This window comes from Bombus terrestris, chromosome 12 (genome assembly GCF_910591885.1).
Source record: "Bombus terrestris chromosome 12, iyBomTerr1.2, whole genome shotgun sequence".
Taxonomy (NCBI): Eukaryota; Metazoa; Arthropoda; class Insecta; order Hymenoptera; family Apidae; genus Bombus; species Bombus terrestris.
In genome coordinates, this window is record NC_063280.1 from 8,031,130 (window position 1) to 8,057,340 (window position 26,211).

At 25.9% G+C, this 26,211-nt stretch overlaps 7 protein-coding genes across 8 annotated transcripts; 2 read left to right on the forward strand and 5 right to left on the reverse strand.

Moving 5' to 3' along the window:
• Positions 1 to 350: 350 nt before the first annotated feature.
• LOC100649590 (DNA-directed RNA polymerases I and III subunit RPAC1) lies at positions 351 to 2,137 on the reverse strand. The gene is made up of 7 exons (XM_012315061.3): positions 2,037 to 2,137; positions 1,886 to 1,945; positions 1,614 to 1,804; positions 1,349 to 1,533; positions 1,090 to 1,278; positions 733 to 981; positions 351 to 643 (listed from the first exon to the last, which is right to left on the reverse strand). The coding sequence occupies exons 1-7, from the start codon at positions 2,088 to 2,090 to the stop codon at positions 528 to 530; spliced, it is 1,044 nt and encodes a 347-aa protein (XP_012170451.1). The 5' UTR covers positions 2,091 to 2,137; the 3' UTR covers positions 351 to 527.
• A 487-nt stretch (positions 2,138 to 2,624) lies between these two features.
• On the reverse strand, positions 2,625 to 5,144 carry LOC100649465 (ATP synthase subunit gamma, mitochondrial). Its single transcript, XM_003399784.4, has 3 exons — positions 4,990 to 5,144; positions 3,340 to 3,886; positions 2,625 to 3,251 (listed from the first exon to the last, which is right to left on the reverse strand). Exons 2-3 carry the CDS (start codon positions 3,867 to 3,869, stop codon positions 2,885 to 2,887), a joined length of 897 nt encoding a protein of 298 aa, XP_003399832.1. The 5' UTR covers positions 3,870 to 3,886; positions 4,990 to 5,144; the 3' UTR covers positions 2,625 to 2,884.
• Positions 5,145 to 6,050: 906 nt separating this feature from the next.
• LOC100649347 (protein jagunal) lies at positions 6,051 to 7,262 on the reverse strand. The gene is made up of 4 exons (XM_003399783.4): positions 6,953 to 7,262; positions 6,628 to 6,769; positions 6,350 to 6,565; positions 6,051 to 6,269 (listed from the first exon to the last, which is right to left on the reverse strand). Exons 1-4 carry the CDS (start codon positions 7,042 to 7,044, stop codon positions 6,141 to 6,143), a joined length of 579 nt encoding a protein of 192 aa, XP_003399831.1. The 5' UTR covers positions 7,045 to 7,262; the 3' UTR covers positions 6,051 to 6,140.
• Positions 7,263 to 7,931: 669 nt separating this feature from the next.
• On the forward strand, positions 7,932 to 9,699 carry LOC100649109 (tRNA (adenine(58)-N(1))-methyltransferase catalytic subunit TRMT61A). Its single transcript, XM_012315060.3, has 4 exons — positions 7,932 to 8,575; positions 8,741 to 9,013; positions 9,134 to 9,303; positions 9,524 to 9,699. Exons 1-4 carry the CDS (start codon positions 8,221 to 8,223, stop codon positions 9,683 to 9,685), a joined length of 960 nt encoding a protein of 319 aa, XP_012170450.1. The 5' UTR covers positions 7,932 to 8,220; the 3' UTR covers positions 9,686 to 9,699.
• LOC100648606 (tubulin gamma-2 chain) lies at positions 9,021 to 12,553 on the reverse strand. The gene is made up of 9 exons (XM_003399776.4): positions 12,210 to 12,553; positions 11,713 to 11,915; positions 11,453 to 11,599; positions 11,252 to 11,388; positions 10,968 to 11,162; positions 10,769 to 10,880; positions 10,498 to 10,629; positions 10,250 to 10,432; positions 9,021 to 10,110 (listed from the first exon to the last, which is right to left on the reverse strand). The coding sequence occupies exons 1-9, from the start codon at positions 12,256 to 12,258 to the stop codon at positions 9,907 to 9,909; spliced, it is 1,362 nt and encodes a 453-aa protein (XP_003399824.1). The 5' UTR covers positions 12,259 to 12,553; the 3' UTR covers positions 9,021 to 9,906.
• A 235-nt stretch (positions 12,554 to 12,788) lies between these two features.
• On the forward strand, positions 12,789 to 26,047 carry LOC100648486 (transcription factor IIIB 90 kDa subunit). Of its 2 annotated transcripts, XM_003399775.4 has the most exons (15): positions 12,789 to 13,178; positions 13,431 to 13,644; positions 13,742 to 13,826; positions 13,922 to 14,058; positions 14,328 to 14,432; positions 23,611 to 23,760; positions 23,995 to 24,088; positions 24,167 to 24,299; positions 24,373 to 24,466; positions 24,550 to 24,705; positions 24,783 to 24,868; positions 24,927 to 25,164; positions 25,254 to 25,428; positions 25,513 to 25,691; positions 25,767 to 26,047. In XM_003399775.4, the coding sequence occupies exons 2-15, from the start codon at positions 13,431 to 13,433 to the stop codon at positions 25,898 to 25,900; spliced, it is 1,980 nt and encodes a 659-aa protein (XP_003399823.1). In that variant the 5' UTR covers positions 12,789 to 13,178; the 3' UTR covers positions 25,901 to 26,047. The 2 variants fall into 2 exon arrangements, with proteins under 2 accessions (XP_003399823.1, XP_020721602.1); XM_020865943.2 differs by lacking the exon at positions 12,789 to 13,178 and having other exon boundaries at positions 13,519 to 13,644; positions 13,719 to 13,826.
• Positions 15,783 to 22,601, reverse strand: LOC100648797 (BTB/POZ domain-containing protein 6-B). Its single transcript, XM_012315058.3, has 7 exons — positions 22,399 to 22,601; positions 20,313 to 20,594; positions 20,066 to 20,213; positions 19,782 to 19,998; positions 18,149 to 18,335; positions 17,907 to 18,085; positions 15,783 to 17,788 (listed from the first exon to the last, which is right to left on the reverse strand). Exons 1-7 carry the CDS (start codon positions 22,493 to 22,495, stop codon positions 17,324 to 17,326), a joined length of 1,575 nt encoding a protein of 524 aa, XP_012170448.1. The 5' UTR covers positions 22,496 to 22,601; the 3' UTR covers positions 15,783 to 17,323.
• Positions 26,048 to 26,211: the final 164 nt, after the last annotated feature.

The following is a 26,211-nucleotide window of genomic DNA, read 5'->3' on the forward strand; positions in this document are numbered from 1 at the left end:
ACTAAATAATGGATATATATATACATATCTATACATGATTCTTTACTTTTACATTTATTATTAGTATATTAATCCCCATAAATAGAAAATTAAATTTTGATTATTTATAACTTTTGAAATAATATGTTCTATTCACAAATTATATATATATGTATTATTAACAACGTTAAATTAGAGTCAACAAATAACCTCAAATATCAATGAATCATTGAAGAAAATTATCATATCTGGATAATCTGAATTCAACATATGATGTTTTTAAAATCAAAACCATCACAAATATATGTTTATATATATACAATTTTTATAATCATAAAAATTGAAGAAAATCAATAATTGGAACTAATTTATATAATAGTGTCAAGATATTTGTAGATCTTATACATAGTATTTACAATATCTTTTTCATATATTTATTAAATATATTGTACATTACATTTTTTATAAAATTGAATTTTAATGAATTAACTAAATTCAAAAAGTTAAAATATTTTTGATTGTCATTACTAAAATCTTAATACTTCTAGCTATTTTTCAATGTTTTCCAGTTCTTCCAAAAACATTTTACACTTTCCCTTAAGTATCTTAGTTGCTTCTACAAATAATACAGATGGTGGTAATGTTCCCACTGATTCAATGGTAACTATAGAAAGAAAAATATACATAATTAATATATCAACATGTGCATAATCTTTAAATGACAAATTTTTTAAATAAAGTATTTAAACTTACAAATAATATGATTTCGTACTCTACTTAACCGTACATATCCTTTGAGGTCTTCATGTTGAAACACATTTCTAGAACAGCTATCATAGCGAGGATTTTTAACCTTTGCTTCACGTGATTCTGGATCACCTGGTTTAGTTTCAATTACTTCTATAACACCAATACTAAAACAGCTTTTTAAACGATCTGCCATTTCTCCTCTGACAGATTTTACTAATTGTATATCTGGTAATAATCTATATGATGCAGTAGCTAAATAAAAAATAATCTCGAAAGTATTACAAGTAAAACTTATTGAAACAAATTCAGTTACATTAATATTATAAAATTTAATGACTTCAATATTAATATTCAACCTACCTACAGGAGAAAATTTAGCATGGTCTTTCCCAATTCCTTTCACTGCATGCATAAAAACATGAATTTCTTGACCAGGGCGCATTTTACATATTAAAATATCATCTTCTAGAACACCTAATTGCTCTGCTCCTCGAGGATAAATTTCTGCTTGGCGACCAATGGGAACCCATTTAATATCTTTACTATACACTAAAAACACAATTATTTTTCTTCTTACATTTGTATAACTTTCTTTTAACTATATTAAATATTTATGTACCATTGCTATTTCTATACATATCATTTGTTCTTCGAGAATCTTTAGGTGCTTGGGGATTCCAAGTACATGATACTTTAAGTTCATATCTTAGAGTATCTTGATCACTAACTTCATCTTCATCTTTAATAGTGGATGAAGGATACTCAAATAATCTTGGATCAGCTTGAAGTGGTATTAAACCCAATCTTTAATATCAACATACATATATATAAATTTATTGTTTTTGAATGAAAAAATAATATACACTTTAGATATAAATAAGTACCTGTGAGCTAGAACTTCATCTTGAATTAAACTTGTGTTATTTACAATATAAACCTTTTCTATAGCCATAGTTGGTACTTCACTTAAAAGGACTCTACGAAATGCATTAGCAAACCCAACAGGATAACCTATTAAATCAAACTCTAACTCTCGTTCATCTTCAGACTCTCTTATCACTTGTATTTTGAATTCCTAAAAATATAAATTAGTATAGTAAGTAAAAATTTTATAAGTATTAGAATTAATATATTTTTTGTTCAAGATAAAAAATACTTTTTTAAAATTATGCAAGTTCCAATCTTGTTGTGGTTGATAATTAGTATATTCAGAAGCCTAAAAGATAAAATTATTATTAATAATTGCTAGTTTGAATTATCACAAATATATATATATATATGTACATATGTGTATTGTAGAGCCTTACATTCGGTATACCATGTTCTTCAAGAATAACACGAGATTTTCGACTTCCTTCCATTATTTAATATTTGTTATGATATTGAGGTTACATCTACCGATAACTCTGGTGTTCCTCAAATTAACCAAAAATATAAAACTGGTGTTCCTTAATACATTATATTTCGCTTAAATTTAGGAAATATTTTTAGTATAAGATAATTTATGAATTAATGAAACGAATCATACAACTACTTTAGAAATATTAATATAAATATTTTACTTGGTTATCAGTACAAAAATTGATGGTATAATGGATTTTCAAAAAAATTTTTCTTTATTTTTTTTATTTTAATCGTAAGTACTTTAAATTAAAAGTTTATAGACATTATAGGTAATTCTTTTTTGATCACAGCCTACAAAATGCAACAAAAATTTCATATACTTAAATTATTAAAGTATATTTTTTATAGAATATACAAAGAAATGATTTAACAATAAATAATAATAATGATAATAAATTATAATTGCATACTATTATATACATAAATATCTAATAATTCTAATATATATTATTAGCATAGATATAATTTTATTGCGTTAATAAATACAAAGATTAATAAAATCATCTAATTTATTTGGCAGTTTTAATTGTAACAAATGAAGTATTTCAGCGAACAGTTTTTAACAGTTTATTTTCATGTTGGGTTATAAACATTGTATTTTTTAATGATCATTTTTAGCAATTTCAAGAGGTCCTGAATTGAAATTTGCTTTTCAGAAAACGGCACATTCAAATGTCAATTGACAATACGTTTGTGATCTACTTCCCAACACTATGATGTTTTCCCTTTTTAATGCGCATTATATATTTCTTTAATCCAAAGCAGCAGCACCAGAAATGATTTCAATTAATTCTCTAGTAATTACAGCTTGCCGAGTACGATTGAATGTCAGAGTTAATTTATCTATCATCTCCCCTGCATTTTTGCTAGCATTATCCATAGCAGTCATACGACTTGACTGTTCACTACAGGCGCCTTCTTTCATAGAGTAAAATAATAGAGAAGCTAGAGAAAACTCCAAATAGCTCTGAATTACATTTTCATCCAGAGAGTCATATACTGACAATTTTGGTGCATTAACTACTGCATTTTTGTCAAAAAGGGGTAACTGATCAACAGCATATGATACCACAGACTTGAATCGATTGTACACAATGCGGCCAGAACCAAAACTGTACCTGTAGACATCAATATATTGATTCACATATGTTAACATAAAACAAAAGTATATAGAATTTTATACATTTGAAAATAATATATAATTACCCGCTATTCATAATTTCAATTGCTACTTTGGCAGCATCATTAAATGTGGGCGGTTTACGACCAACTTCAGATGCAACAAACAATATATTGTTAGCAAACAAACGTGATAAAATCGCTCGAGATTTTTCACCAACACATATAATCTTCGTATTTTCACATTCTTTGGGATCAGCTAAAAGGACATCCCTAATGTTACGAGAAACTCCAGTGTGTACAGCACCACACAATCCTCGATCACTTGTTATTGCTACTACAAGCTTTTTCTCATCATCTGGTGGTGCTTGAATTTCAGCTTGTTCATAAAATGCTTTTGTACCAACCCCAAGAGGTCTAGCTTGTTTTAAGTCTCTTTCTGCTCTATTATATTTAGCAGCTGATACCATCTTCATTGATTGAGTAATTTTTTGAATATTCTTTACAGATTTCAATCTTATAGAAATTGCTTTAAGAGTTGCCATACCACGTTTTTGTTGCTGCTGCTGTTGTTGAGCAGCAAGCCGCACAATTGTTGTTATATGATTAGAAAACATTTTGAAGTCGAATGTCCCTGTGAAGTTACATAAAACATATACATATATATATATATATATATACATATATACATTTTTATTGTAATCTCATAATATGTACATCAAAGCATTTATTAACTTAGGGTTTATAAACAAATCTTACAATATCAAATAGCCAAAATAATTAAACTTAATATTTGTTTTTCTCCAAATGAAAGAATTATTTATTAGAATTAGGAAAGTTACTTTCTTACATTACCTTTATATAATATATCTTAATGTAGATCTTGAATTTTATTTTCAGATTACTTAATACTTTATTGGTAAAATATAACAGAAGTAAAATAAATTATAATACTTAAAACAAATGTTGCAATTTTTAATGTAGGCTACTAATCATACATATACAAAATTTCTTAATATATTAGTAAAATTAATATTAATTTATAATTTCAACTTAGACTAATTAAATATAATCAAAACTAGCAATATACTATATAGAAATTGAAAAACATAAAGTTTTAAAGGAATACAAAGAACATTACTGGAAAACTCTTGTGTGAAAATACATTAAACTTACCAACACCGTTATTTAAGTTTTGGAAAATAAAACAATAAATTACATAAGACATACATTAATAAGATCATAAACTTAATAAACAAGATAGTAAAATACATTTGTAGTTTATATTTTTAATAAATATTAATATTGCAATGTTAACATTATATCTATTACCAATATTAATTCATTTATTGTAATTTGTCATACTGAAAGGTAATAATTACTATATTGTTCCATAGAAAACATTCATCTGTCTGACTGATTTAATGATAGACATCATAATGAAAATGAAATTTAACATAGATAAAAGTTAAAAAAAAAAGGGAGAATGTAGAAAGTAAATAATATATGACACAATATAATGATATCACAGTAATAGCAATAATATATCAATAAATGTGAATTATTTTATAATTAACTACAATATTATCTGATTTATATAATCACAATGGATACCATTTGTGTTCAGAATTCATTTATTTCAATGCATATATTTGTTGCTTTTTATTTATTTTTTTATAAATCAATTTATTAAAATAACTACTTTAATTTTTATCTATTATAATAATTGAAACTCACCGCACGACTTAGAACAATGCGATAAGAAATGAAAAAACTGTGTCAAACGGAATGGAAATTATCATACAGCATGAAGTCCCTCACGAATCACGAACAAGTGTAATATCCATATATGCGTGTAACTTCTATTACAGACGATCAATAGGCCCCCTGTGTGTACGATGTCTTACGATCTAGGGTATTTATGGATTTAGTGGTTATTTCAGGATTTCATTTACATAGGTTAGCACCAATGGTATTCTAACTTCTCTGCTCATTAGACTGCCAAAATTTAAAGTGACTGATAGGACGTAAAGTCGACTATTTACAAATTTAACTAACTTAATCGACTAATTGTACGAGATATAGATATATGATATGTGAAAATTCCCTTTTTTCGGGACCCTCTTCCTAGATCTAGGTATCTTCCTTTCCAGGGTCCAGTAATCAATTATACATTTGATCGATAATTCTCGCCATTATTCCTAACAACGTAATGTACACGTATAAATATAAATGCATTATGCATGGATTTAGTTAACATTAACATAATGTATATGTCTAATTATGTTAATATTAGTTTTTATGTAATTTTTGTATTGGGTAGTTCAGGTATTTGTTGTAGCAAATGATACAAAAAAGGTTAATAATTTATTTGAAATTTTATTTTACTCTTATTACATAATGAATTGTGTATTTAATATAGAAATTGTGACTTTTATCTCTTTTTTAATATCAATTCATTATTAAAATTGCTTATAAGAAAACAAAATGAAATGTTTCAAAATATGTGATTTAAGATACATAAAATACACATGATATAATGTATATGAACACATGTATATATACATATTTACATATTAGCAATATTTTTACAGTTTTAATTTTTATTAACAGTATATGAGTTTGTCCTAAAAGTTTCTTTTGTTCTATAAGGAAATAATTGATGCACAACATTCTTTGTTTTATATTATTTTATTGTTTTATATTATTTTATTGAATTATGTATGATCCATTTTATAATAATAGAACAAAATAATATAAAACAAAAAATGTTGTGCATTTATTATTTTCTTATAAGATAAAAGAAACTTTTGGGACAGCCTAATATATTATTCTATTACCAATAGTGTTCACAGATATGCCAGATTTCAATGAATTTTATTATTAAATTAGTCAGCTTTTTTACTTCCCCGTGTTTTCCAAGCTACTATAAGATTCCAGGAGAAGAACAAAGAAAAAGAATGAACTTGAGATGCTAAGAGAATAAATGCATACCATAATAATCCATATGGTAGATCCTAGAAATTAATTTTTATAGATTTAACAAATATTTTATATGAAAATTTTCAATAATAGATAATATATAATTTATTAATACCTGCCAAAAGTGAATTTCATTTGTTTTACCAACAGTTAAATATTTCCAAACATCCTTGAAATAATATACAACTCCATAAAGTAATGGACCATATCCTAATAGGATGATACCTATCATGTACTGTTTTAATGTTTTAATTCTGTTTCTTTTAATAGCAGACAATGCAAGAAAACTTAACATCAAACTTGTGCACCAAATATATTCCCACCATAAAGGCTATAAGAAAAGAGAGATATTATAATTCAATAGTTTAATGTTTTATATTAAAGATCATATACCTGAGGTACTTGTAATTCTTCAATCTCCAAAATAAATATATCCAAATGGTCTAAAATATCGGCTGATAGCTTGGCAAGCATAACGAAGAAAAGAAGATAATGAAAAAATATGCAATATTTCAGTCTTGATTTATTTGTTGCGCTAAAAGGAATGCACGTTTAATTCTAATAATAAATAAATAACAGTCGAGGAATGATTTATTTTTAATTATTATTTTATTCAATTTTCGAAATCATATTATATGTGTAGAATATCAAAAAATTCTTAATGAAAGAAAGAAAAAAGTAGCTGATATACATATCGTTTTTGTTATATCTTAATTACCTGATTTGATAATGACCAGCAATCTTTTGTCTATGATTAAAATCACTTCCATCTGTACCCAGAGCCTGGGACAGTGTTACTTTTGAAGCCATATTTCGAAATTATGGTGACTAAGATATAAGAAATCAGCTTCTGTTTTAACAACAGAAATTTACGTATAAACAATTTTCGAGCTGCAATTCAAGATAAACCATTCGGCACTTCATTACCAACTATTTTACTATTTTTAAACTTTTTCGAAGCTCTGTTAGTGGCCTCATGGGTCACGGATCTCTGCAAATGTGTCGCTTTTATTAAGTCACGTTTACATTTTATGAAATTGAACATCATTTTTACTGATTTTCTTTTTTATATTTTTTTCACAAATAGATATTTTTAATTATTATAATTTATTATTTGTATCATTTTGTAAGTCGATAAATCAAAATCTTGTAACTATTTAGTAGACATAGATAAATAATGTAAAATGAAGATTATCATCATGAACATTAGTTTCGCATTATATTATATGATATAATTAGAATTTATTACATTTAAAAAAAATTTTTTGAAATAAATAATACAGTTTTGTTTCTAGATAATACACAAAATTATATTACGTATCATGCAATTACTTCTATTATGTTTTATATTAGCGAAGGAAATTATATGTTTTATATATTATATGAAGATAGGCAAGACATTTTTTTAGTTACATTTTTAATTTTATTTGTACATAATGAAGTGAATTCCTTGTCATAAATAGTAGACAAAAAAAATGATAGAATGAATCATATAACATACGAGTTCTATTTCAATTAATTCATATAATATATATGTATGTACAACAGTTTGAAACATTTTGTTTTTTTTTTTTTTATTTTTTTTTTTTTTATTAGAATATTTACAATCAATTCTCGTTGAGAATTTTCAGTAACTTCATTTGGCGTGATACAATGACATGGCTTATAATAGTTTTATATTGTTGGTTCTAGTAGAATCTAAGGATTTAATCTAGAGGGTATTTTCTTTTTAGTCTGCGGATCTGGTCCGTCGTGTCTAGTAGTGGGGTGACTAATGGGTTGTGGTGGTTGTTGACTCTTGAAAGTTTGAAACATGACTGTAGTTTAAAAGGCTTGAGATTTAAATTTTGAACACGTGTATTACGAAACATAACCTTAAATATGGAACATTGAATTTAACATTCAAATATATATAAAATAGATATAAAATAGAGGAATGTTACTATAATATTATTTAACAAATAAATCCAATTTGTTTCCATTAAAATGAGTTTTAATGAAGTAAAAGAATTCATTGAAGAAGGAGATGTAGTCATTTTATACTTAGGACATAATAATATGCATTCTTTAGAAATAAAGGCAAAAATTCCTAATAAAAATGGTGAAATGGTTGACAATGTTTTTCAAACAAAATATGGAGCACTTAGAGTATTTTCTCTTGTGGGACACAAATATGGAACCATGAAAAGACTTTCGAAAGGATGGGCATATGTCTTACAACCAACATCAGAACTTTGGACATTGACACTATGTCATAGGACACAAATTATATATAGCCCTGACATAAGTTTGATCATACACTTGTTGGATTTAGTACCAGGAAACATAGTTATTGAAACAGGTTCAACAACTATTAACTATTTTCAAAATACTTGTTTGATTTGATACTAAAAGTATTAACTTATCAATATATTTTATATTGGAATTTTAATTATTAATGCATTTTGAAGTTACATTTAGTTCGTATAATTATCATATTCTTAGTTTTACTATCTTATTGTTTTAGGTACTGGAAGTGGATCTCTTTCCCATGCTCTTATTCGTGCAATTCGCCCTCATGGTCATCTTTATACATTTGATTTTCATGAGCAGCGTGTAAATATTGCTCAAGCAGAGTTTGAAAAACATGGACTTAGTAAATTTGTAACTTCAAATCATAAAGATGTTTGTATGGAAGGTTTTGGAAAAGAATTAGAAACAAAAGCAGATGCAATTTTTTTAGACCTGCCACATCCATGGTTAGCAATAGATCATGCAGTGGTTACTTTAAAGAAATCAGGTACAAATTGTTTTAGCAAAAAATTTTATTTAAGTTTTTCAGTTATTACGAACTTACATAAACAAATAGTAATTAATACAGTAGGACAAAGAAATGATTTTTTCATTATTTTATGTTTAGGTGGAAAACTATGTTCTTTTTCTCCTTGTATTGAGCAGGTTCAACGTACTTGTGCAAAATTAGTATCAAAAGGATTCATTGAGTTGAATACCTACGAATGTTTACAAAGAGAAGTACATGTACAATATAGAAATCTTCGTATACTGAATTTAGAATACCTGCAATGTGAGGTATATATAATAGATGCAATATATAGAATTAATATATGTGTTGTAAAATGAAAGATTCTTTTTATTAAGTAATATTTTTCGTTCAATTCTTATAAAAAGATATATGTATAAATATCATAACTCAAATGGCACGAGCTTAGTTTATATTTTATACTTAGAATGATATTAAATATCAGTTTTGAAAATATTAATATGACCTTTTTTGGTAACTATGTTTTAGGATATACACGAAGATATGGCACAACAAAGTGGACATGAAAATGAAGAGAGAAAGTTGCTTACTGCAATGCATGCTCATTCTTTACCTGGTCATACAGGATTCATTACAATTGCTACGTTACCTCCATTTTGTGTACGAAAAATAGAAATGGATTTAAAATAAAAAAATTGAGAATATTTGTAATTGTACTAAAATATCATAAAATTGCTATTTACTATATGTGTAGTATTGAAACTTAATTTTCGTAGAACAATTTTAATACTCAACTCTAATGCTCAAAATAGCATCTGTGATAATAAAGTAAAGCATAAAATAACAAGTGATAATCAGATCTCAAGTTTTTCTTTATATGCACGATAATCTTATTAAAATTATTGAATATTTTATGTTTCTACTTTGCTGGGATTCCATGATAAATAATCCACTCGGGTGGCTGCCTGATATTCCTTTACCAAATATTCAACGACTTCTCTAGAATTATCCAATTCGTCCAAATTATCTTCGAACATTTTTTCCTTGCGAAATTGTTCTAAAAATGCTTCTCGCTTTCGTAATTTATCATACTGTTGTAAGGCACGATCAAATAACTGAAATACATATGTATTACAGATTTAACAAGGCTTTTAATTGTTCGTAAACATAATTATCAAGTAATTCTGAAAGCACTAAATTTAATAATTAAAATAATTTAGTATCGTTTAATATGAAGGTATTTTTGCAACTTACTGATGATATGTTAGTATGATTTGCTAACATTAAGCCAGATACTCTATGTGTACTTTGAATATATGGTGATTTTCTTGAAAGGGCTACTTGTATACTAGCAGGACCCCAAGGTATAAATTGTGCAAGTTTCCTTTCTCTGATTCTTTGTAAAGATTTATGAACTTGGGTTGGGTCTACTTCACCCTAAAACATTGTATTTATAAGATTTTATTTTTATTTTCACCCTTAATATTTTTAATGAAACGTACTTGAATGATGTTTAAGATAGATATATAACAGTGAGATGCATTTCTATCTAATGCTGTAGAAACCATCATATTTTTCGGTTGAAGCAAACGTCTCATTACATCTAATACAGAAGTTTTTCTTACAGATGCTCCCTGTGAATTATAAGAGATAAGTTGATTTAAACAAAAATATTTTCAGAACATTTTATTAAATATGTATATTTTTAAAAAATTGTTAAATTTGAAATAAGAAACGAAATTGCTCTATATATTTCATAAAATGAATACTTACTTCTTGATCTGTAGTAAGAGGAGTATAACCAGTCATGAGAAAATGTAATCGTGGCGTTGGAATTAATGGAGCAATTAAACCAACTAAGTCATTGTTCATATAAGAAGGATACCTAGTATTACATGTGAATTAGATAAATAAATCTTTATAATCTTTTACATTAATTTTTTAAACAAAATACATATAAATGGTATATTACCGAAGTGTAGTGGTGCTAACTGACATTATTGTAGAAACAAGTTTATTAATTTGTGTAAAACTAGGATTTTGGATATGAAGTCTATCTGATGCTATTCTATTAAGTGCTGTGTTGTCTAGAACAACAACACAATCAGCACATTGTGTTAATCTTTTTAAAGTTAATAAGGAATTGTATGGCTGTACGACTACATCGCTGAAAAGAATTTTCTTTTTAATTTATTTATATTAAAAATGTAATTTTGTTTTAATTATTATAATATAGTTTTATTGCATAATATATACCTTATCTCATCTTGGTTTGGGAAAACGCTATATGTTTCAAGTAATTTTTTTGGAAACCTATCTGCGAGGGATTCAAGCATGAATGAACCCATACCTGAACCAGTACCACCAGCGATAGAATGACACAAAACAAATCCCTGTAAATTAACATAATGGCTACAATATTAATGATATAAATTCAAATAACATAACTACACATACCTCTAAACTATCACTTCCATCTGCTTCTCTGTCTAAAATATCAAATATTTCTTCTTGAAGTTTCTCTCCTTGATGATAACCAGATGCCCAATTATTACCAGCACCACCTCCATGTTTTGATAAATAAATATTCTCTGGATTATATAACTTGTGGAAAATAATATTTATAATAACAATGTATTTTAATAAAGAATATATTCATATAAATTCATGAAGTTAAACATATTTATAATATTTATACAAAATATAGTAATGAATACCTTTGAGTAGGGAGAATTCATAATTGTATGAATTACTCTAGGTTCCAAATCTAATAATACTGCTCTTGGTATATAATGTTCATCATCTGATTGATAAAAAAATACATCTTTTCTGTCTGTACCTTCTGTTGCATAATCTTTTAAAATACCTTCTGGACTAATACCATGTTCAGCGCATAATTTTTTCCAAAACTCAAATCCAACTAAAAATTGAAATTCTTTTATTATTTATTTTTTTGCTAATGTGGTATCGTAATACATCTTATGAATATATTTTCAAAACAGAAATTTAGCTTCCTACTTTCGTGGTACATAAATTTTACAATCTTTATATTTCTATTAGAAAACTAAAGATAAACAAAGATTATTTTAATAAAATATTAATGAAATAATAAATTATACGTAATTAAAAGCAAGTTATTTGGTTACATTTGCAAATTAATAAGAAGAAAACAGAACAACATTTTAACAAAGATATAAATTGCATAGTTACTTACTTTGATTACCGCATTGGCCAAGTTGTAAAGTTATCATTTCGCAAGGCATCTTGAATTTCTTATTTAATTCTTATTGAGAATTCAATTTTTTATTATAATTACTTCACTTTGATTTTACGCGCGATGAACCTTCAATTTGATTGATACTTCACATATTACAAATATAACTCTTCTTCGCGAATATTATAATAATATATATATATATGATTATGTTTATTCGTACAGTTACGAAATATTTCTGATTACTGGTAATAGAATTATACACACAGAATAATATTATTCGAATCCGAATGTTATTGCTGTTGTATTCAGTTATAGATGGTGCTGCGTTAAATGTCAATGTTTTTCGCTGTTTGAAACTTCAATCAGTTTAAAAATGCAAGGAAAATTTTCATCATGAATGAATTTATATAATAATGAAACAATACAGACAGAAAAACATTTTTTAATTATTTTGGATAGTTTTACATTTTAAAGAAATAATGGTTTTTATATTTAAAGAGGTTGGACGCAATAAATAGATCTTACATTACACTAATCAAAATCGTATTATTATTTTTATTTAAGTTATTAAGATAATTGTAAATTTTATGATGTGTTATATAACAAAACAAGTACATGAAAATTAATGTTACTTTGAAAATTACATTTACATTGGTACAATGAAGAAACTATGTATATAGTCATTTAAAGCAGCGAATATATGTGCATATTTTTTGTATCCAATCTAATCCTTATGTCATGTTTGTAATAACGCGTGTGCTTCCAAACTATTCGATTAAGATTGTTTTATCAAACGAATATTAAACCCATCCTGATTTTACATATTTTTACGTAAAACAGGGTATAATTCAGTGTGACATTGTTATTATGTTATCATTATTTAATAAAATTATTTAACCTATAATACTTGATATGTCATCATTTCTGTAATTTAAAGTTGAACATAAAGAATATAATACAACAAAGGTAATTTCAAAGTATGATATAAAAATTATTGTTTTTTCTTTATTGCTTAATATATTAAAAGTAATTCTTTTATTTATTTTTTAAGTATCTTGCATAATTTAGGGAAACATTAATAAAATTTCAATATTTTAGTTACACATTGATCTGTACATAGTTTGAATCATAAAAAATAACATAAATTATGTGAAAATGTCGCTTTAAATTCTTAATAATAAAGATTTCTCTTTGAATGATGGTATTGTCATTTAACAGATGTCTGCGAGTAAGTGTCGGAATTGTGGATCTACAAATATTGAAACAGATCCAGCCCGAGGAGATGCTGTCTGTACAGATTGTGGTTTTGTGTTGGAAGACCAACTCATTGTTAGTGAAACAGCTTTTAAAGAGACACCATCTGGGAATATGATGGTACTTGGTCAATTTGTTGCTAATGACAGCACTGGTGGAGCTACAGGATTTGGAGCAAGTATGTTATTTTATAATAAATATGACATTAAATGTTCTTTATTTTCTTATTACTAGTTTCCATCATCTGTCTAGTTTAATCATTTTTATGTTCATAGCATATCATGTCAATGGAAAAGAATCAAGAGGAATAACATTGCAAAATGCAAGAAAAGGAATAACTCATTTATGTATGCAATTACAGTATGTAAATTTTTTCTATAATACAATCAGTAAATTATTAATTTCATTTATTATATTTTATAAAATATTTAATATGTATTTTATTTTGTTACTAGATTAAATCAGCATTGTATTGATACATCTATGAATTTTTATAAAATGGCATTGAATCGTCAGTTAACTCGTGGGAGGAAGCAAGCACATAATCATGCAGCTTGTGTTTATATTACTTGTCGTACAGAAGGCACTGCACGTATCCTTTATATTTTCATACAATAAAAAACAATATTTTTCTTATAATTATCATTCTTGAATTTATTTTTGCTACTTTATATCTATTTCATAAATACAAAGTATTTGGTTTAGTGTGAAATCTTATTGAAATATAAGTCCTGTTTATGATATAAGTTGGAAGCTATTCTAAACTGAAAAGCAAGAATTATAATAAATAATAATATAAGTTTCGTTTGTTATGTATGACAAGTTTTCAGAAGTAAAGTATATACTTAACCAATTATTTAGATATGCTTATTGACATCAGTGATGTGCTGCAAATTTGTGTTCATGAATTGGGACGCACATATCTGAGGTTTACGCAAGCTCTTTGCATCAATATACCTTCAGTAGGTAAGCATTTTATAAATTCGCATGTTATAAATTTTTATTTCTAATTTATGCCTGTATTCAATTTATTTGCTCTCATTTAAGAACAAATTAACTAATTTTTAAATATCATTAAATGTTACATGATACATACATAATCTTTAACTTTTAATTAAATAAAAAAGTTCGATTTGTAATTAATTAGATTGACATGTTTTATTCTTCAGATATAAATTTTCTTATTTCGTAAGGTACTTTTATCAGAAATAACAGTTATTGTTACATTTATTACCGCTTGAAAAAGATTATAAACAGTGATTTCTTACATACATTATCGTTGTATTAAATTTTAAATTTGAAAAAATACAAAATTAAATACTTGATTAACTATAGTAAAAATTTGTTCATATTTGAAATATCTCTAAGTATTAAATATAACATTTGTGTCTTCACGTACACTCAGTTTTTTAATAGTAATAGTATGAAATATTAATTCAAAATTTAGTCCTATTGTATACAAGATGTACAAAAAAATTGAGGATGTTGCTAAAGCTGAGGATAGAAACCTTAGAAACATGTAGTATTTATCATAATAAGCAAAAAGCTTTTAATAATCATGGGTCAAAAACCGTTAATTTTGGAGTTATGAGATGTTTAGTACATAATAAACCAGCTGCTTTGTTGCCAAGAGATATTAAGTTCACTTCCGTAAAATCCAAAACCAAGAGATAAGGAAAATGCCGAGATTTTTCAATGTATATGTATTTCTGTAAGAAAATATGCTGAAGTGTATACTGAACTGAACAGGGGTCATATTGAGCATATGTTGTAAAGATAATATCTTACTGACAAAAAACTTTGTAACTCTGAAATTAATAGTTTTTGAACTATAGTTTTTGAACCCATGTTTATTAAAAATTTTTGCTGAGTACTACATGCTCCTAAAGTCGTATTCAACTTTTTTGTTCATTCCATATATTACTAATAATCAAGAAATCTGAAGTACTTTAATACATAAAAGTATAATATAAGATGACTATTTCTATGTAAGATTTTTACATTTCTTTAAATTTATTGCTTGTGTAGACATTTTCAATTACACTTTTCATATTGTAATGTTAAATAATTTTTTGATTTTAAATAATATCAAGTATCTAAAATGGAGAATACAAAACTAAATCTCTTATTTATTAGTAATAAATTAATCTAACTTAAACCCAAACTAAAATTGTTCACTGAATATTTTAATATTGTTTCAGAAGTTAATGATATAATTAATATCTTTTTTAATGCCAATCTTAAGACAGAGATGCTCTCAAAATTTACTTGTTCCTTTTTTTGGCACCAGCCAGTCATACTAGTAATAGGAAGGCATTATTTTGTACATTTTATTATTATTGGTATTGCAATCCATTGTACTTTTTTAAATAGTATTTACTATTTTGCAATGTAGACTTTGGCGCCAGATTCTATAGCATTACTGAATACAATATAATGTTTATTATAAAAAAAAAGTAAGAGAGTTATATATAATTAGTATATACTGTATCTTGAAACTATACTAGAATATTTTTCTACTTTTTACATAGATTATAGTAAATTATAAAATTATATAAACATGATTAAAATATCGTAGAATGTACATATAAAGTATTGTTGTGATTTTTATATTGTATACAAAAACGCTATTTTGCTTTAAGGATCTACATTTAAACATTCCTTCTAATAATTTAGTAATCATTTTTTGCAGTACATAATTTCATATATTAAAGAATCAATAAATCTAAGAAAGTAAAATGTATGTCCTCTCTTATGAATATGATACAAAAAACAAAATAATAATGTTACAATAAAAAACAAATATTATTTTGTATAGGCAGTTTCAATTATAATACTATTCTAAAATTGCTTATGACGCTTTCCAATAAGTATAGTATATTCTAAAATACATGATATATGAATGCAACATTAAATCAATATTACTTATGTTAGTAAAAACAGTATATTCTCCTCCATAAAACGATAATGTACATTGTTCATTTAAGATTCTAAAGCATTCCAATTAAAAAAAATTATAGTTTATATATTAGTATTTTTTAATTGAGAATTAATTAGTCGAGATAACAATATAGTTTCCAAAATTAATTGATCTTTGCTTATTTCTTTATATTATTATTTAACAATAATTTTTAAGATAGTAAATCCTTTTAAATAGCACTTATTAACTTTCTCAATTGTTTTCTATCAATTTAAAGATCGTTTTTACATCTTCTTTTTCTTCTTCAAATCTAACAAGTATTTTATATACTTCACTTGTTGCATATTTACAAATAATGTTTCAAGTATTTAAATTATATAAGAAATGTAATATTTTTTCGGAAGAAACAAAGCATAAATATGAATACATCAAAAGTTGTAGTAGACACACTCCTCTGCAAAAGTGCAAATTTAAAATTTAATTTTAATTTAAATATAGTAAACTATTTATTTCCTTAGTTTAATACTGTCTTTTTATTTAATATAAAACAAATAATAATTTTTATATATATATTTGACTTTTATTTTACGAAAATAAATTTTTATGAAATTATTCATATTTATATTCAATGTATTATAAAACAGAAAGTTTGTTTTCAAGTCTTTGAATTAAAACAAAGACATTTCTTTTTATATTTGATTAATAGAATGATAATAATAGAAACAAAATTATAATTTCTTCTGCAAACTATTCATTATGATTTTATACTAAATTCAAAATATAAATGTTTAATATTTTTTAGAGTGCATCTATTACACAATATTCGTCATCGATTTAAAAATAGTATTCAAAACAATTATACAAAATCTTGAACAATGTCAAGGTACATATTTTTAGAGACCAGCAGTTAAACCATTATTTCTGTGGTAAATTTCCATCAGTCATCTACTGGTGGTCCATAAAAAATTAATTCGGGTATTTGCCCTCCTTGTACACCAGTACCATTCGTACTTTCTGAACTGCATTGAAATTGAAAATTTACATTACCAACTGTTATCTCTGACATTCCTTCTTGACCGAAGTAACTTAGCTCGCCTCCGTCTAGTATTACACTAGCTGTATAAAAGCATTCTGGCTCGATTTGGATTGGATTCTCAAAATATACATGAAACGTACTACTCGAGCCATCCGAAAAAAATTTCGTACTATTTTCAGATAAAACACATCCCAATCTTTTAAGTTCGATTCTAACATTATAATCTGCAGCACCAGATGAACTTCCATAAAGTCCAAAACCAACAACAAATATTCTTTTATCAACGCTAAATTGAATTGAGTCACATCTGCCTCTGTAACGCCACTGATTTGATCTATATGCACATGACTGAAACCTATGACACACCTGCAAATAAAGCATAAGAAATTTTAGTTCTATCACTCTATATATAACTTATGCAAGCTGTTATGAATAGTTGTTTTACATTAAACCTAAATAAATGATTTTGTTTTATAATACTTACTTGAGTTTTTAAACCTTGTCGAGGTTTGGTAGGGAAGCAAAGTTGAGGTTTATTACTAGCAGTGAAATGCAAAAAAACATCAATTGTTTCTTGTTGTGTTAAGATTCCAGTCTGAGCAGCACTATTGGCAAATTCTTCCAAATTCATAGCAGGAAGTCTAATTAAATATAAAGCAGATCCTAGAATGAAAAAAGCACTAGTGATACTAGTTTTTGATTTAAAATTTTAATTTAGATATTTACCTAATAGTCGTCTTTGATTGGCTGATGAAGGTTCAAGTTCCTGCCGAATACATTCTGCAGTAGCCCATCTTAGTGCAGCATCCCATATATGTATCTCTTTACAGTTTAATGTTTCTCGAGAAAGCACTGATTCAAGAGTGTGGATATCAATATCCACAAAACCATCTGATCTTAGCGCCATTTCTGCCTGTATTACATTCAATTTTATATATATAAATTTAGTAAAAATATATATTGTCTTTTGACGAAAATTTAATTATTAAAAAAAGGATATATTTCTTAGGAATATATTTTCATTGATTTTATGTATATTGTATGAATTACTTAGAAGCCAAAGTGATCAACTCTATTTCCTGAAAAATACTTAATTTTAGTATTAGAATATATTAGAGTTTAATTTTCTAAAAATTAGGTGATTACCCATAATGTTATTAATCAGTTTGGCTTCTGCATGATGCATATGTACATATATCAATCTTATATCCGAAACATCCAAAAAGTATATTTGTGTTCTTTCTAAATTTAAAAGTATTTTTAAAATTCTAAGAATTCTTTAAAAAATATTAAGAATATTATCAAATACAGTTAGTATATGTAAAATATAAGAAACTAAAAATATAAGTATAAAACTAATTTCAATGATTTAGTTAGAACCTAATCCTTTGTTAATATTGATATTCACTATATTTACTAAAAAAAATGTTTATTATATGATACAGGATACAATTTAAAAGTAAAAACAAATTTTTGAAAATTTGTTCTAAATGTATATATTAAATATGATATTTTTATGAGGAAACTAATTTTGTAATTTTTTGAAAAACATTTAATTTAATGATGATATAATTTATTACAATTAAATATTTTATGAATACTAGTGTAATAGTCATATATGTACATAAAAAATTAATTAAATAAGTATGATATAGTATATAATATTACAAAAAAATGTTGTTGAAGTATTTTATTTTCATACTTTATAAAATTGCTTATTATGTATTTAATCTTTCGTAATATTATCTTTAATAATTAATGAATGGAATTTTTATAATGAAGTTTAGACGAATTTCGATTAAAAATTAAAAAAATATATTTTTATAGTTTTTTGTAGATCAGTCTTTCAAATATTCACTCAATTTAATTAAAAAAGGGATAAGCAATTCTATATATCTTGAACTTTTTAATATACAGAATAAATGTTATAAATTCTTTAAGTAATTATTGGACTAATATTACATGTTATTTTAGAAAAATCATTATAATCATTTCTGTTGTGTTCATATTCTTCTATAAAGTTATCTTCATAAGTTACATTTTGTGTTACTTCAATTTCTAACTTATTATCTGCAAAATAAGGTTCACTTCGAGTTCGAAATAATGAAAACGATAATTTTTTGTTGTTAAGTTTAGAACAACAATTGTTCTCAGATAAACTGAAGCAATGAGATACTACTGATAGTCCATTTTTTATATTTCCATAATTATTAGTTTTTGTAGTTTTTTGAATAAATTGCTGTTCAGAATCATGTAATTTGTTATTCAAACAGTTTGAAGAGTTTGATTTACTCTTTAATGTTACATTTAAATTATCATTAAAAGTAAGAGACTTCAACATTCTTTTATTTAAACTTACTTGAGCATCTATAACTTCCCAGCAACGTTGCATAAGATCTGGTTCCTCGAACAAACGAGACTGACTTAAAAGTAAACATGCATTCTTTGCTGTTAAACTTGTTTCTAAATAATTAACACATGCTCTTGCTAAATGAGGGACTATATATTTTTTAGCAACATAGAGTGTTGCTAACACTGTGTCGGCTTCTAATTGTACTTCATCACAGTACATATACCTGAGAAAAGATAATAAAATAAGTAGTGAATAATTTAAGATGTCTTCATCAAGCTTAAAACAGTTACCTTAATAGAGCAAGAAAAGCAGCAGGCTCTACATCTGGTACTTCTATATCTCTTTTATTCTCTGCTAGACCACCATAAAACATGGCATAAAATACAGAACTACCAGTGGCCAATACATACTTATGTGCTGGTATAGTTTGTATGTGACCTACATTGAGCAATCAAATATATTATTATTTAATATATTTAATACATTAAATTATTTTTACTGCTTGTTCAATTACTAAATGACTTTATGATTAATTACCTGGGCTTCCAACAATAAATATAATATCAGCCATTAAATGATTGTTAAACATGGCAGCATTTCGTTCACGAACTGTAGGTTTTGTTGCCTGCCAATTAGGATCTTGTGTACAGTCTTCAGGTGATGACAAATTCAATTGAGTTAAAGGAGATGATAAGGAAGACAAAGGTGAAGCAGGTGCACTAAGTGGTTGGTTTATCGTTCCTTCACGTTGTAATACAATGGAAGAAGATAATGGGCTTACAGTAGGTGGTGAATCTGATACAGGAATCAATGATTCCGCTAAAACATATATAATATCAATATATTAGGTTTAGGTTAGATGAAATTCATTTCTATCTAGTATTTGTTTTTTTTTTTTTTTTTTTTTTGTTATCAAACAACATATTTAGGCAAAATTATTATCTTATTATGTTAAAACAATTTAGCACACAGAACATTATATAAAAAAATTTAATGGATTTAATGGAATAAAATATGTTTAAATATTACTCTTTTATTTATCATTTTTAGTATCATTACATAAAGATTAAACTTAAAAATGGATGAGTAAATATTATATAAAAATTAATTATAACAAACATTAAGCATATGTCAAAGTAACAATAGTAAAGTTACAAAAAGTAACACTATTCTATATTAATTTTCACTAATTCATCAACAGTACAATTAATAGATAATACCTTTATATAAATATATTAATTATATTAAGCTAGAATATATCGAAAACTGATATTACCGATTGTATAACTTCATCAACAAAAAATATTTTTCATTACTAATAGAGGTTATGCAATACAATAACTGTAATAAAGTTTAAGATCTCTAAATTAGATTATTTTTCCTACATTTAATCAAAGTTTGTTTTCGTACATCCATTATTTTTATTTACCATCGCTTTAAGATGTTGTATAATCTATCACCTTTTAGCGACGGTTCAGTTAAAACGAATGCAAAGCAAAATCATCAAAATTTTACCGTTAGTGTACATTATTCCACAGTTTTTAGAATAATTTTAAATAGAATCTTTTACTTCTATCATAACATAGTAAATATTTGCTACCACTGTAGCTTTAAAGACCACCTCTCATATTCAAACATTACGAACACAAATATACACTTATGTGTATGTAATACACTTAAGGAAAATTCATCTATAGGTATAAAGACTTCGAATGATATTAAGTTCGGTTTGTTCCGGTTTTATTCGTATAGTTTCGTAGAAATTTTGTGGTGCACGTGATATGTATGTCAAATAAATTCATTTGAATGTATGTATACATACATATTATAGGGTTAATATACTTTTTGCATGATTTCAAATTTTTGTTAAATTGGATGTATCTTTAGTTATTACAAAAAAATTTATGTATTATATAAAATGGTCAGAAGACTTTATAACAATATAATAGCAGAAATTATTTAAAACAGAAAAGTTACAATTAGTTCAAAATTTTTTAAATATATATTTGGTTTAAAATAAAACATAGGTTAATAAGTATTATAACGCTATTATCGATTTATAAATTTTTCTAATTTTAATTTTTATGTTTTAATATCATATGAATAATACGAAAAATATGATCAAAATTAAACGTTAAAAATATGTACAATATTATTCTATTTGATTCAACATTCTCTGATTCATCGAACATTTATCGTAATAGACTCATTTTATGAAAAATCATAAGATTTAAATGAAATTACGTAAAATAGTTTAACACTATAATATTGTATATTTGAAGTCTGTGCAGTTTCATGTTATATACTACTTTGTAAAATATATTTACTATTTCATCTATCATTCATAATTCCTAATTGATCGAAATTATTTTTAAAGAATGCATTTTCAAATAAAATATTTCAAAGCTCAAGGTAAACTAATTAAAATGTTGTTAAAATATCATTATGTGTTTCGAAGTGAAAATAAACATTATGGAAATGATACAACATTACTCGGATATAGCTAAACAAAATAAAAACAATTCCATTTATTCTTATTTCTATAATTCACTTTAATAAATGCATGGACAGTATATATTTAAGGTGCATATTATGTTTATTTATATCTGTAATAATTTCTCACCGTTTAACCATGGATTAGTCTGTTTGACTGTGACGTTGTCCTGGAACCGTTTCATTGGCTTCGTTGATATTTTCGAGTAAAGATTTGACATCGCCATTTTCACTTTTTAAACTTGATTGCCCGTTTTCTCTTCAATTGCAACACGGAACGATTTTGGATTTCATTTACATGGGCGCCATGTCAGACGGGCGCTGGTTAGATAGTTCCGTACGTCGGTCGATAGGAAACTTAGGGCACGCGCGTCCACATATCTGGTGTTTCTCAAAAACGCAAACTTCGATCTGCGCAGTATGTGTATACAGGGTGTTCGCTCTAACGTATGATTTTTCATCTGTTTTGCGATTATCTACTGTCTTGCTAACTGGCCATCACCATCCTTACCATTTCTTGAAAATATTTTCATGGAACGTAACTCCGGTGTTACGTACATATATTTCTTTCATTTTGCTTACTGGAGTTTTAACATTCAATTGTTTTGTATAAAACATCTGGAATTGAGTACCAAGTATTATTATCTCGCTCTATATTTTTATCTATTTCACATTTAAGCATAATTATTGATGGTGTAAACTCCTCCCTTGTTAATTGGTCAGATCCAGTACCGATTCGTGACCAGTTACCAAAATAGTATTGTAATAAAAAATGTTAACTATAATTTATTTATAATATGCGTGAAGAAGATATAAAGATGATGAACATTAAAATAAATCCCTTTTTTAGTGTAATATGATCAACAAGATCAATATGATCAAGACTAAAGAGAAAAAAAAAATACATTTTATTTTAATACGTTGTCCATTCAGCATAATATATTGTTCATTTAACAGAAATAAAGTTTACTTAATAATCTTTTTATTATATTGCTGCGAACAATTTGAAAATTGTGCGGAACATTAAAGTGAACACCATGTATATTTCGCAAGTAATGTCCACTTATAAACAATAGCGTACAATACAAATGTAATCTAATGGAATAAATATTAATTAAAAACTTCAGGAATTATATAATTACTATATATTTTATTCTTTTTGTTATTTTACCTTCTAGGTTTAAATAAGAATAACATAAAAGTGTATTATATATTATAAAAAGGAAATTCTTGGCAATTATGTTAATATAATATACTATGTTAATAAACTAATAAAATGAATTTGTTAATATTTGATGAATTTTTAAATTTAACGCATTGTTGACATTATTTTTCTTTATAGATCCATGTTTATATATTATGAGATTTGCAAATAAGCTGGAGTTTGGTGAAAAAACTCACGAAGTATCAATGACGGCTTTACGAGTAGTTCAAAGAATGAAAAGGGATAGTATTCACAGCGGACGTAGACCATCAGGATTATGTGGCGCTGGTATTAGAAAAGTTTCATTTATTCGTAATCTAAATTTTATTTAATTTTAATATAAATACTTAAGTTTTAATTAATACATTTTTAAATTTTACATATGATGTTTGCATTAACGTTTGTTACAAATTCACCTAAACACTTAAAAAGCCAAATTATATTATTAAATATAATTTAAAAAAAAGATCATTGAAATTAAATCGATATTAAACAAATATTGCGATATTTCTTTTATATTAGCTTTGCTGATGGCTGCTCGATTACACGAGTTCAATAGGTCACCGGCGGATATTATTAAAATTGTAAAAGTGCATGAATCGACATTACGCAAGAGGTAAAAAGTATTCAAATAAGTTTTTTTCTAAATAAACGTAAAAATTGATAACAAATTTTTGTACATTAACATCTATAGGCTTATAGAATTTGGTGATACACCTTCAAGCGCATTGACTCTTGAAGAATTCATGACGGTCGATTTGGAAGAAGAACAGGATCCTCCAGCTTTTAAAGCAGCACGAAAAAAAGACAGAGAACGATTACAAAGGGTATAGAATATTTTTATTTTATAATATATCGTATATCTACATAATTAATTATGCATAATTTGTTTTTTCTTAGTTAAACATAGATACAGAAATAAATGAATTGCAAGCAGAAATTGACAAACAATTAGAAGAACACAGATTAGGAAAAATGAAAAAGCGCAAAGATGGTAATTGTAATAATAATTAAAAAATTGATGAATTATTTTATTGTTTTTATTATAGAAAAAAACCATAAAATATTAATTTCCAGCTGCTTCTATAGAAAGAGCAGATACTGATAGATTTATAAGGGAAAGTAATTTAGATGTAATTAAACATTACGTTGGAAACGATGTAGATGACCCTGACAGTGATTTTCAAGATTCCGAAATGAATAACATAAACGATCGATTAATTACTGGATTAGGCAAGGATTTAAACAGTTTCTTAAATTTTATTATAATGTTATGTTATAAAATTTATAATACGCCCAATTGTTTAAAGGACCTAATATTGCTTCTATGGGTTTGATATCAACAAATGATCGAGAAAATGAAACAAAAGACCCAGTAAACACAAATTTTGAAAATGTAAGTAAAATTAATTTTAATCAAAACAATTGTTATTCATTAATGTTTTCTACTTAAGGATACTGGAGAGATTGATGTTGCTGATTTAGATGACGAAGAGTTAGATAGTTATATTATGTCAGAAAAAGAAGCACAATTCAAACACAATTTATGGAATAAAGTGAATGCTGAGTATTTAAATCAGCAAAAAGAAAAAGAAGAAAGACGGCAAAAAGAAAAAGAAGAAGGTAAACCTGAGAAGAAACGACGGCGGACTACTAAACGTAATAAAAATCAAGTACCTGCAAATACTGCAGGTAATGTTATAATATTTACTACAAATTCTATAATATTAATTTTTTATCAATTGTTAGAGTTTATTATGTTCATTTTATAATTTTATTAGGCGAAGCAATTGAAAAAATGTTACAAGAGAAGAAAATATCATCGAAAATTAATTATGAAGTACTGAAAAGTTTAAACGTTAGTTTAAATAATTCAACCAAAGAACAACAAAAGGTCGAAGAGCCAGTTCAATCACCGAAGAAAGAAATGAATATTTCGTCAAGTTCTAATAAAATGTTAGTATACAATATTTTTTATTATTTTTTTATTCTGTACAAGAAACGTATTTCTACAATAAATATCAATGTTTATATTTATAGATCTAATATATCTAACTCATCAAGAATCAAAGATAAGCCAATCACACCAGTAGTAAAGAAACCTCATGTAGATAAGCCTGAAATTCAAAAAACAAAAAAGGAAGTGCAAATGCCGGTTGAAATAGAAACTAATACAACTGAATCTATACTTCCAAAAATGGATACCTCTTGTGATATGGGTAAATTATTAATTTCCACTCATGTAAAATTTCTTTTGCTTGACTAAATTAATTATACTTCTCTTTACAAAATAGATGAGACCGATGATTATGTTGATGAGGATGTTGAAGCTGATCCCACAGAAATGACTGTTGGAGAAATGCTTGGACATCATGGATCAGAAGATGAGAATGACTTTGGATATGGATATGACGAAGAAGATTATTAATTATATTTACTGAGCTAATATTAAGATCTTAAAGATGGGTTTAATGTTTATGAAATCATTATTTATTAGAATACCATTTACTAGGATTTAGTAAAAAGACTGCAGTATATAATGTAAAATAAAGCATTTACTATTCTTAATTTATAATTCTGTGAATTTTTTATTTAATTGCAAAAACATCATAATAATAAAATGATATAGCGGTTAGGGTCCAACCTCTTGAAGGCGTCATTCAAACGCACGCGGTATAGAAAAATTAACCGCGTCGCGCTGCATTTATGAAACAAAATTTATCTCTATAATACCTTTTT